The sequence below is a fragment of the Phascolarctos cinereus genome, unplaced genomic scaffold (assembly GCF_003287225.1).
Source record: "Phascolarctos cinereus isolate Bilbo 61053 unplaced genomic scaffold, phaCin_HiC Scaffold_2;HRSCAF=192, whole genome shotgun sequence".
Taxonomy (NCBI): domain Eukaryota; kingdom Metazoa; phylum Chordata; class Mammalia; order Diprotodontia; family Phascolarctidae; genus Phascolarctos; species Phascolarctos cinereus.
In genome coordinates, this window is record NW_027555625.1 from 346,430,813 (window position 1) to 346,444,415 (window position 13,603).

General features: G+C 35.6%; 1 protein-coding gene across 1 annotated transcript in view; it reads right to left on the reverse strand.

The window, feature by feature from the left end:
* SEC24A (SEC24 homolog A, COPII component) overlaps nt 1-13,603 on the reverse strand; it is a 63,473-nt gene that overhangs the window by 49,089 nt on the left and 781 nt on the right. The window contains 1 exon segment of the mRNA XM_020991221.2: nt 7,636-8,136. Within this exon segment, the coding sequence (XP_020846880.1) occupies nt 7,636-8,136 (501 nt within the window).

Consider the following 13,603-nt stretch of genomic DNA (forward strand, 5'->3'; position numbering starts at 1 on the left):
TTATCTTTTCTAATTCACTGCTAGTCTATATAAATTAAAAAATTCTATGTAAAAAAAAAGTAAAAGAATAATTTATTTCAATAAGGTGACCGAAGTACTCATATTTAAAATCTTTCTGTACACTTGTCTAACTCTGGAAAACACTCAGAAACTATAAAAGAGATGAATATAAAACATTTCATTATTGAACTTGTAGCTACTTACAAGATTAACCAGTCTTACTGACAAAGCTGAGACAAAGCTTACTTCCATTTAGTTCTCTTACCTGTGACAGCACCCACATGTTATCTTTGGCAATACAAATAAAAAGAACAAATGGGCAAGGTCCATGACCAACTCAGCAAAGACTGCTTGAACAAGAACTTGAGATGCATCTGGTCACAAAAATGTAACAAACTTACATTACAGAGTATATATACTAATTAATATCTGGCATAGTAGTGTCAGAAGACCCAGGTTCAAATCCTAGTCCTGCCATTCTCTACATCTGTGACTTTGGGCAAATTATTTAACTTTTCTGGTCCTCAATTTCCCCATTTGTAAAATGTGAGGGCTGAATTTTTTCTTCTTTTTAGGGCAGTTGGGGTTAAACGACTTGCCCAGAGTCACACAGCTACTATGTGTCAAGTGTTTGGTCTGAGGCCGGATTCTAACTCAGGTCTTCCTGACTTCAGGTGCCCTGAGGGCTAAATTTCTAAGATCCTTTCCAACTCTAAACTCCTATGATCTATTTATCCACAGCAATTGCAGAGTTCTTTTACACTCTCAATGTAATTTGATAATTTTTTTTAAAACTCCACATTGAAAAACCAAGATATAGAACATTCATAACCTAAATTTTGTCCATTACAGTAAGATGATTCATTACGGTGTGGAAGTGACCTTGGATACACAAAAGCACGGGCAGGTAATACCAATCAGGAAAGGCTTCGAGTATGGGCATGATGGTAAAATTTACATCTGTCACAGACTAGCCTAGCTAAGTTCCAAGAGGCTTGTCAACAGGTAGAATACAGGGTGATTACTTTTATTAAACAAAGTTCTCAAAGACTAGCTAGCAGTAGCAAAGGATTTAGATATGCACTGCTGAGAATACCCACATCGATTAAATCAAAGATTCAGTAGTCAAAGTTTGGAAAAAGAGTATTCTGTGTCTTCTGGTCTTTAAAACTTTCACAGAATAACAGAGCATACACATAGGTCAGTGGAAAGGGGGTGGGAGGTTCAAAGAGCAGTGTGATTGGAAAGAGTAGATAAACACGACTTCCCAATGGAAACAAGAGGAATCTAGGACTATTAGCAACATGGAGAAAAAAATGAACTTTTAAAAATGGATGATACTTTTAAAAAGTTTATGAAATTTATATTCTAAAAGGGGTATCATAGACTTAAAAAATAATAATCCATCTGATCCATCTATACCTACTAGCCACTGTCCTATACCTCTCCTCTCTTTTATTGCTAAACTCTTTGCTTAACTCTGCAGAATGATCTCCAACCTCATCATTCAACTGAAACTGTTCTCTACAGTTACCAATGATCTCTTAATTGCCAAATCTGATAGGATTTTCGTCAATCTTCATTTCTTGACCTCTCTGAAGCCTTTGATACTACTGATCACCCTTATCTCCTAGATACTCTCTCCTTTCTAGGTTTCTGTAACACTGCTCTCTCCTGCTTTTCTTCCTACCTGTGTGATTTGATTACTCTTTCTCAGTCTTATTTGCTGGTTCTATATCCAGGCCATGCCTGCTAACCATAGGTTTTCCCAAAGCTCTGTCCTGGACCTTCTTCTCTTTTTCTATACTACTATTTCATAAAATGATCTCATCAGCTTTAATGAATTCATCAATCACATCTATGAAGATGATTCCAGATCTGTATGAGAAGCCCAACCTCCTTCCTGAGCTCCAACTGCCTACTTGTCACAACTAGATGTCTCATGGACATCTTAAACTCAAAATGTCCAAAACTCATTATCCTTCCCTCAAAATCCTTCCCTGTTCCTTATCTCTGTTATGAACACTATTACCTTCTCTATCACCCAATTTTCACAATACAGGTGTTATCCACAACTACTCAACTTCCTCTCACCTATCCAATCAGTTGCCAAAATCTGTTGTGCCCATCACTTGATGCAGGATCTCATCATGTCATAACTATGCTATTGCCACAGCCTTATTATTGGTCTCAAATCTCTCCCCACTCCAATCAATCCTCTAGACTCAGCTGCCATGTTACACTACTGTTCTTTAATCACAGATCTGAACATGTAAATACCCTCCCCCCCATTCAATAAATTCCAATAGTTCCTTCTTATTTCTAAGATCAAATATAAAATTATATTTGGCTTTCAAAATCTTTCATAACGTAACCTCTTCCAACCTTTCCAGTCTTCTTACTTTACACTTCTCCACATACTCTGATATCCAAGGCCACTAGCTTCTTGCTGTTCCTCATACAAGATACTCCATTTCCCAATTTCATGTATTTTCACTGGCCGTCCCCCATGCCTGAACTCTCCTCCTCTTCATCTCCTCCTCCTGCCTTCTCTGGCTTCCTGCAAGTCTCACCTAAAGTTTTACCTTCTGCAAGAAGCCTTTCCTTGTTCCCCTTAATCTTGGCATCTTCTCTCTGAGATCAAAGTCAGTTTATCCTGTATCTTATTTGTATATAGTTGTTTGCATGTTGTCTCATGTCACTTGACTGAGATCTTTGAGAGCAGTTTTGTTTTGTTTTTGCAGGAAGGAGCCTTTTTTTTTGTATCCTCAATATTTAGCACAGTGCCTGGCACACAGTAGGCATTTAATAAACATTTGCTGACTCACAGATTTCTCCATCTCCCTCCCTTTACTGCTTAAGTGCATTTACTGGGCTTAGAAACCAAGAAGCAATCTATTATTCTGAATCACTGAATTTTAGAGTTGAAAAGGATCTTTGACATCATCTAGGCCATCAGAGGCAGCTAGTTGGTGCAGTGATAGAGAGCTGGGACTGGAGTCAGGAAAACAAGTTCAAAACTAGTCTCAGGTACTTACCAGCTGTGTGACACTGAGCAAGTCACTTAACCTCCATATCCCTCAGTTTTACCTGCAAAATGGGGATAATAATAGTGCCTACCTCACAGAATTATTTCTAAAAAGCACTTAGCACAGCGTCTGACACATAGGAAGTGCTATATAAGTATTTATTCCCTCCCTCCACCTACTCCAACCCATTAGCATAACTAAAATATTCATTGTTAGTTAAGATCAAGGAGGAACTAAACGAGTAGAATAAAAGTAGTCCACGGAAATCTCTGACACTTGACAGCAACTATCCTCTGGGAATCAAGGATTCTAAAACTACATTTTGGGGAGGTCCATTTTGGTGCGCACACGCACGCATGCACATGCACACACACACACACCTACACAAGAGTCTGCCCACCAAAACCTTCTTAGTAGCTCTTCTCAATTAAATACTAACAATTTAGAAGACTGTATATTCTTTATCGTCAAGTATCCTAAGAATCAGTTTTTATAAATTATTTACCACAGAGATATAGATGCATGTCACTATTATATTATTTTTGATAATCCAAATGAAATTTAAAACAATATTTTTACTATTTTAAAGCTTCCTGTACTACCTAAACTGACTCAATTTGTAATCACAGATTAAACCAGTTTAGCCTAAGATACTTTTCAGAATACAATTAGTAATAAACATGTCATTATTTATTTGAACCACAAGATACTATTTTTCAAAAAGAAAAGAAACTGTCAAAGTCAGTTACTGATAAAGGTTTTTTGAATTTGATTTCATCCCAGAACAAATTTACTTGACTTTTTAAAAACTTGTCTAACACATATCCGAATAAAAGCCTGATAGCATTTCTGAAAATGTACATAACAAAAGAAGACAGAAATATTCTTAAAATCATTGTCAATGAAAGCTTGCCAAGAAGGCAATTACTATTTCAGAAATACTCCTTGTACATTAGTAGCTAGCTCAACCTCTCTACTCAGTGGTCCTTCTATTAGCATATCATTTCCACTAGAACCAGTGAGTTAAGATACCTACACTTGCATGCTTTTTAAAAAAACTTACACTAAATTCCCCCTCAGACACCTTATACTATGATATGGATATAACCTAATGGGTTCTAAAACACAGGGCAAAGTGATTTATGTTCAATCTTCATATGAAGAACACAACATAATAAATGTTTTTGGGCCACAACAACAAATGAAATCTACCTCTGTGGAAGAAGTGTTGATGACAATAAAGTCTGGAGTCTATGATTCATTTAAGTCATAATAGAAACTTTAAAATACCATGAGGCTACACAACCAAAGTCTACTTGTGACAGTTTCTGAGAAATGGCTATAATGTGATTTGGCAGCATGAAAAAAACAGTAAGGTACCATTACTTTGATATCTGAAAGAGTTGATGGGATAGAGCTTCTTAATCTGGGGTCTGTGAACTTTGTTTTTCTTTAAAAAATTGACTAACTGTATTTCTTTAAAATTGGTTTGCTTTGTTTTCTTTTGTATTTTATTTTATGCATTTAAAAACATATAGATGGGGTCTATAAGCTTCACCAGACTTCAAAAAGTCCATGACCCACAAAAAAGGTTAAGAATCCCTGGTCTAGTTCAATGTTCCTCCATGAACAAAGAACATAAGAACATAACCCCTCTTTGATTTAACAGTCTTTAAAAAATTCTATAGCCAAAAAATTGCATCATTTTGTTATCAAACTGGTTATGAGTCTCTCCAAACTTACTAAGGTTTATCCTCAGACAAAAGATGTACAATCTGTCACTATGTCCATAATAAAAATATTTCCAGCTCTGTCAGACCTCTTCTGCCTGGCTAAGCCTTCAAGAAACCAGGGTCTCCTGACCAGCACAGCAAGGTATCAGAGGAGGAATTATTAAAGATAACACAATTCAGTAAATTTAAGATTAAAAATGAAAACCAAGTATTCTCCAGGAAAAATTCTGGTCTTACCAATAATTACCTACAATTTTCCTTCTGACTTATTACTCTGAACAAGACACTTGGTCTACCTATGCTTTAGTGTTTTCATCACTCTTCAGACGTTAAGGATAAAACAATGGCTAAACTAATATAGCACAGAACAAAAAAGCTATTGTTACTCTATGCAGAAAATACTGATGGTGTTCCACCAGGACTCTGCTCTAACACAAGAGAAACTAAACACTTATCGTAGCCTTTTAAAACAGTAATACGGAAAGACTCTATCTGTACAAGTGACAGAACTGGAGGGCAAAAAATCATTAACCCTTTCAACTTAACTATCCCAAACTAATTTTTTAGAACATACTAATTATAATTATTCTCTCTCATAGAAAAGAAAAAATATACAGTACATGGAAATTTAAGATATCGCTTTGATCACTGGTATTCTTTAGATACAATGTTCTAAGACAAAAATGAGGGTGAGGAATGTTTCTAAATAGCCGATCACATGGTTTTTCCATTTCAGGGGAAATCACTCATACTGATGCTTATTTCAAAGTAACATTAATGTATAGGATCTGCACAACAGATTGTCCCTGTAACACTTTTCTGTAACCTGGGGCTGAAATGCCCTTCAACTTCATTATCCAGGCAGAACTGTACTACTCTCTCCTAGCTCTACTTCCGTCTCTTGCATTTAGATAAGAAAAGTGGAAGCATCGTTAACTAAGTGCCTTCTCCCATATTCAAGGTGAGTACTGACTTTAGGGTAAGAATATGGGTGTCCAAGTACCTAACATTTTGTGGAAATTAAATATAATGGGGAAAAAAATACTTTTAAAGAAGATAGCATTTTAAATTGCAATGATGATTTAAAGAACTATTTTATTCATTTCATCTTTTCCCACATCTCACATATTTTAGTGTGCATGTATATTTTACCCACTATTCATTTGTAATTGCTGATTATCATTTGCTGACTATCTACACGTAACAAATTTTTTCCCATTGCTATTTCAGGTCTGTCCCCATCCAACCTGTCTATTACAATCTATCATACTAACACCACTCCCCTGCTCAGAAAGAGTTAATGGTTTACTTGTTTCCTATTTAAACTGTTCACGAAGCATTCAACATCCTTCACAATCTTGCCCCAATTTACCTTTTCAGCTGTTATCTTCCACTACTCTTCTTCATACCATAAACTCTAGACCAACTAGACTACCTGTCGTCCTTTTTAAACACACACTCAATGCTTCCCACCTTCACAAACTCTGCTCATGCTGTTTCCCCTGTCTGGAATGTCTGGCAGAAATGCCAAGTCCTCTATGAAGGCCTTTATGCCTAAATAGAAATAATGTCTGCCTCCCCTGAACTGCCATAGTACTTAGTTTATGACTCTCTTAATGCAAAAAATACAAACAGCCACACTTTAGGGTTAAATGTGAATGGCTTCTCTCTCCTAGACCAAGGGTGAGGAACCTTCAGCCTTGAGGCCACATGCGACCCTCTAGGTCCTCAAGTGTGGCCCTGACTGAAAGCAAACTTCACAGAACAAATCCCCCTAATAAAAGGATTTGCTCTGTAAAACTTGGACTCAGTCAAAAGGCTGCACCCAAGGACCTAGAAGGCCACATGTGGCCCCGAGGCCACAGGTTCTCCACCCCTGTACTAGACTATAAGCTCCATGAGGCAAGAATTCTATATTTTATTCATTCTTTTATTTCTTATATGATGTCACACAATGGCTGGATACAGTAGGTGCTGAATAAATGTTTCTTCATGAACTCCGTCTTTCCTATTTCCAAAATGTAACACAGTAGAAAAGTACTGAAACATAAGGAGGGCAATAGATAAGACTGCAGACATGAAGTCAGGAAGAAGAGGGTTCAGATCGTACTTCTGACACTCAGTAGCTATTAAACCTTGGACAAGTCATTAAACTTCTCTGAGTCTCAATTTCTTGGTGTGTAAAATATAAACAATGTTGGCACATATAGTACATATCTTAGAGGGCCACCACTGTGATGTTCAAATGAAATAACGTGCAAAGCAGTTAGGAAAAAGTGTTCTTTAACGGGTAGTTATCATTTTTTCTGAAACTATATAAAAGAAGCTTTAAGTGAGAACGAAATATAAAAGAATGATGAAAAGATCTACTTCAATACATTCAACTCCCAAATAAGAGGGAACATGAGGTGGTCTTAGATGATATGCAGGAAATAAATGTTAGTAACTGATGTCCAACTCACTGCCCTAAAAAAAAAAACAAAACAAAAAACAACAATACACTAGGAATTGTTCTCAATGTCCCTGAAGTGATAAAAATCAGGGCAAGAGGCAAAGGAAACTTCCAGCTCCCCCCAAAATTCAAAATTATGCCTATTTTAGCAGCTCATTTTAGGGATATGTTAATCTCAGAGAAGCAACATGGATTAAAAATAATGCCCTAGAGAGAAAAAAAGGTATAGTTATCTGTTTAGTAGAATTTTCTCAATTACTTGATGTAAATTGCGCCCTTAGGTAGTCTTGACTGACACTAATTACTATGAAAAATAATTATCTATAATTTTTTCAGACTTTTTTTAAAATAGGGATTTGAACTTAATCCTACGAATAATAATTTCATGTTTAAAAAGTCCAAATGCTTCTATAAGAACTACCTGTTTTCATGTAGTTGTTTTGAAGTGAAGGAGCTCCAAGAGAAAGATCCTGATTATTTCTTGACAGATTTGTATTCCCTGATAAGGATGGCTGGGTCAATACAGGAACAAAATGATTTATTTTCGATCCCACTGGTGGATGACCATATTGCCAGTTTGAAGATGGTGAGGGGTCAGGTCCATAAAGAAAGCTATCAGAAGATGTTGGTACAGCAGCTGGGGTTTGAGATGAAGGTGGTGGTGGCATTCGGGGAACAGGGACAGTTGACTGCAAAGATGCCACTGGATTAGGTTCCAAGGGAAGTCTACTGAGAGTCTGCCCAGGTCCCTGATAACTATTTAATGAAGAAACAGTCTGAGAACCACCATAATTATATGGTCCAGAGGCTGGATTCAAAGGAATCTTTGCTGGTATCTGATGAGGGTAAGATCCTGGAAACGGAGAACTGTATCCTTGGCTCGCTGAAACTTGTGAATGCATCAATGGGTTTTGCACAGGACCTTCAGAGAAGAAAAAAGAAAAAAAAAATCAAACAATACATTTTTGCAAAAAGATAGTTTTCATGGTTTAATAAAGCTCTTTTATGAAAATAACACAACCTTTAATAAAATAAAATAATTTCAATATTCCTAAAATTCAAACATTTATAGGCTGAATATTATAAAGATTTTTAAAGTTTTTTAAAAACAGAATAAAAATGTTATTTCAGTTTGGATGTAGACATTAATCTTATTGGCCTCGAAACTACATTTCCCAAAATATCTTCCCTATAATGAAGGTATTCCTTTTATTCATCTACAACTCTAATTTACAAGACAATCCCAGAGTTTTTTAGCCTATAATTAGAAGGAAATTGCAAAAGGCAAAAATGTACTACCTCTTAGATTACATAGTTACAGAACTCTGACATTTAAATGCAATGAGATATTTTGATTATGAAATGTTATTTGGGCTGCTCAAAGGTCTGTTTTTGCTTACTTCTTAGTTTGGGCTTATTATCCAAATACAAGTGGTTACAGGACAGTCCAGGATGAATGATCATTAAAAAAAAAAACAAACAACCCTCATGCAATAATGCATATTTTTCTCTCAAAAAACAAACAAAAAAACACAACAAATCATCAACACCCAAAAGTAAGAGTAATTTGTTTTACACACAAGTCTAATAAGCTTGGAAATCTGGCTCCTAAAGCCATAGTAGATTAGAAGTAAATTAGCATGGAAAGAAGAAAGGACATTTATGTAGCACTGAAGGCCAAAACTATGAATTATAAAATGACTTCATCGTGATCAATGAGAACTGCAAAAATACATCCAGGTTTACATTTTCTTTGCAAATCTGGAGTGCTGGCCTAAATTGTTTTCCTCCACTCTTTAAACACTTTTTTTTTTAATAGGAAAGGGATTTATAGTTTATTGGGAGGGGATTTTTTCCCATGGGTTACAATATTAAATACTATAGCTAAGGTGGTGCAGTGGATAGTTGTAACACTGGACCTGGGATCAGGAAGATTTAAGTTCAAATCTGGCCTCAGGCACTTGCTAGTTGTGTGCCCCTGGGCAAGCTGCTTAACTTCTGCCTCAATTTTGAACTCATATCAATCCTGTGCCGTGCTGTAAAATGTGAATAATTACACCACCTACTTTACAGGGCTGATGTGATGGTCAGATGAGACATTTTTTAAATGCTTTACAAAAAGTATCTCAAAAATGCTACTGTTATAATAAATTCACACAATCATTACTAATTCACATTTTGCAGTACTCTTTTCTATGCATCAGTCACAACAGTAGCAACTTCAGTTTTATATCTTCACTTCAAGTAAAAAGGATTAGGTTTTAGTAAAAAATTTAATGACAAAATTACCACATACATAATATTCCCTCTGAAAATGTTTTAAACAATCACAATGATGTTAAAATGTAAATCAAATGTCTTCCAAAGGACAATCTTTCAGCATATTTATGCTCAAAATACAAATAGGAAAGGATCTAAAGGAAGAAAATAATATATGTTAAGAATGCAAAATATAAGGTGATTTCAGGAACACTAGACCCATGAAGTATGAAGGTGGAAAGTAATATTGTAGAAAGGAAAATTAAATAAATTCAATAAAGTAGGAAGATGAGTAAGGAACAAGGGATGCAGGATCCTGAATAAAAGTTGGAATTTAAAGATAAATAATCATTGGCATTTTTGAAAATAAGGATGACAGTGCCATTAATAGGAGACTTCAAGATGTTTAGATTAAATAAGAGTAGAAGACATTCAAAGTACTAATTATCAACACAATACATATGTCAATTTTTATTCATTTCATGTTTTGACTCTAATTACTTTCAACTCCTATAAATGATCCTCAAAATGATGGAATAAGCACTCTACACTTTAATGCAAGTAAAGCTATATTTAGATTACCAGAGTACCTGCTTTACTGTTGACAAAAAACTCTTTGGCTGCCAAAAAAAAACATAACAAATTAGTGAGAATTAAGACCTAAATCAAATGAGAAAACTATACAAAGTTGATCAAGATTTAGATAACCAATTCACACTTTACTCAGTTACATTAAAACGAATTCTCCACATTAAATAAACAGACATGTACGTACCAGCTCTCATCAATTTGTTCAAACATTTCATAAAGTAGCCGTTTGATGGCATTCAATAGTGTTTGACTCTTAACTATAAACTGGCCAAAGAGAACTTAAGAAGTCTTATAGCTGGAATTCGGAAGGTACATATGCATATAGCAATTCACTCTAATAAAATCTTTCTAGACAACCTATGGATAACCTCTGTGATTCCAAAACTATATAGTTGCTTTTTTTATAAAAAAATTAGTAAGGCAGGCTAGTGCAGTAGAAAGGACAATGGCCTGGGAGTCCTTTGTCCCCAGTCTGACTTTTACTAGTTGCATGCCCTAATTAAGTCCCTGGGCACCTCAGCTTCCTCCACCTTCAAGGTACCTGTACCATTTACCTCACTAAAAAGCAACACACACACATATACACACATTTGTATACATACATGTAACACGTAACTCAACTGAATTCCATTCCATTTGAAGTATGGAGTTTTCATTGTAGTTTTTGGTCAGCAAATGCTTAGGACTTGGAAGTGAATATATATGACATCAAAGTCAAACTTGAATTAACCCAATCCACTTTATCCTTATCTAAAGAAACACTTTTTCTGCAATGTGGTTAGAAACCTCTTCACTCTCAAAAAGAAACTATTCTCTTGTCACTGAGATGATGCTAAAGCGATCCTATATGTTTCGACTAGAATCTCATGGAAGTTCATACTTTTAAATAATACTTTAGAGACCTAGGTACAATGCAAAGCTTTCAAAATGAATATAAATTAAAGTTAAAGAACTAAAGAGGGCATTTATCTATTGTGGTTCAATATATTTGTACACACTGCATACAAATATCTCCAATTCTGTCACTAACAACACTTAAAAAATTATTTTGAAATGATTATAGTTTTGTATCTTTTAAGTTTACAAATGTGCTAATAGATTTTTGCTTCTTGTATCACTGTAATTGCAATTACAGATTATAAGGAAAGGCAACAAGTTTTTCTATAAGTAGTGAACTCTATCATTCTTGAAACTTCAGATACTTAAAGTGAGTGCCTTTAAATTGTTCCAACTTCACTTATGCACATTGTTAAATAGACTAGAGATGTACTCAATTTACATAATCTTTATTTCCCTTAGTTTAATGGAATGAACATATTGTTCAGCTTAGCTCAAGATGCTGCCGCCTTTTCTTTCACTTATTCTTGCTTCTGCCCACACACTACCCTACACACAAAAGGACAATTTGTTTCTGTGGTAAATGTCATTGTATCACTTACAATGTATAAGAAATTGTACATTACTGCAAAATATATTACAATTATACATTATTACAAATTATGTCATAATTTAAAATTATAAACATTTAAAATACTGTAAGTGAATTCTCTTCAAATACCACCTTACATTGTAATACTAAACTCTCTTTTAATCAAAGAGGTGATGCAAAGTCCAGAAAGTAGCATAATAAATCTATTACTATATAAATTTATTATTTTTTTTCTAACAACATGTAAAACAGTTCAAATCCCAATCAATGATCAACTAGTAAGTTAGAAAGGAACTACCAACTGTTTTCCTCTCAAGTACATTCAATTAAAAAGTTACATTTGAAGTCAATTTTGGGAATCCGAGACATGCCATAAAATGACAAGACACTCCCATTCCAAATAACAAACCTATCAAACTTAGGGTGCTACATGTATATTTCAGGCAGAAGGGTCAGAGAGTTCATTGTAATTATTCTCCAATCTGCCAGTAGGAACTCCTTTAAAATGTTTCTCAACTTCTCTACCTTGTTCAAAAGTTAAGCAGTATGTCTGGAAAGAACTCTCCACCTCTCAGAATTCCCATCTTCCTTTGATGGTGATTTCCCTAGTTACTACTGCTCTCTTCTGCCTCAAAACACCTTGCATTTACTAATCTATTTACATACTGTATTTTCTCAGTAAAATTCATACACCAGCAAGTACTAAGCACCCACTATTTTCCAGGAACCATGGTCTAGGGATACAAGAACAAAGAATAAAACAACCGTTTTCTTACAGGGAGCAAGCTCACTTCTCAATGGGGTAGGCAATAAGTATATATAAAAACAGAGGATAAATATAAAGCAAAGAAATACAAATGTAAATAAAGTTGCCAAATAAAAGGAGGTCAAGATGAGGAAAGGCTTCAAACAATAAGGAGAGTTCAGGATCTGCAAAAGATTGTGGTGCCTAATTGCATTTCAGGCATGGGGGATGACAACTCCAACCTCCAAAGGCCATGGCGATGGAGTTTCCCCTTGAAGAAGAGACAGAGTCCAATTGGGACTGGATCTAGGAGAGTGGGAGGGAAAATAATGTCCAATGAGGCTGGGAAAAAAATAGATTGAAACCAGGTTATGTAAGATTTGAAAGCTAAGCAGAGGGATTTATATTTGATCCTAGAGACAAGAGGAAGCCAATGGAATTGATTATGAGTCACATGGTCAGACCTGCACTTAAGAAAAAATTACTTTGGCATCAATGTGTAGGATGCACTGATTTGGGCAGAGACTTATTGGCACGTTGACCAATTAGTATCTGTTGCAATACTCTACGCAAGGGGTAATACAAAGAAAGCCTGAACTATGGTGATATGTGAGTGAGAAAAATAGTCAGATATAAAAGATGCTATAAAGATAAAAATGGCAAAATTTGGCATTGTCAGTGCCAAACTACCCTCCTTCCAGTTACCCAGATTCATATTTATTATCTTGGCCCCCTGTCCTCTCTCTAGCTCCACATCAGGAGGACAGGGTGGTTAACAATGTCAAATAGAGCAAATCGGTTCAGACAGTTTCGAGCAGAGAAAAGACCTTCAGACCTGGCAATTAAGAAAACACAGGCAACTTTAGAGAGACCAGTTTCAGAAATGTAAAGTCCTGGACTACCAGGAACTTTCATTTCTGTCTCAGCCCTGAGGCATAGGGACTAGAAAGCTAGTCACAAAATCAATAAGATCTGAGTTCAGAGTGTGAAACCTCCCTCCTCCCAGTCCCTTGACCTCTCAGTGACCCAGGCAACCATGACAAAGCAGTTGCACATCTTCATGGATAAAGTTTCCATAACTGGAGTTCAACATACAGAGGAAATGCCTGGTATCATAGATATCTCCTCCTTCACCTCTTTAAAAAAAAAAAACCACCACCAACAACCCCAAAGCCTAGCACCAGCGCCTTAGAAATTGGCAGGCACTTAAATTAACTGAACTGAAAAAACCCCCACAACTGAAGTATACTCAATCGACAACCTGAAATCTTTCTTGGCCTCAGTTCCTTCTTCCAAAACGATCGCAAAAGTTTCTTCCAGCTGTTAAATCCAACAATGCTATTCATTCTAGAATGAACAGGTCCT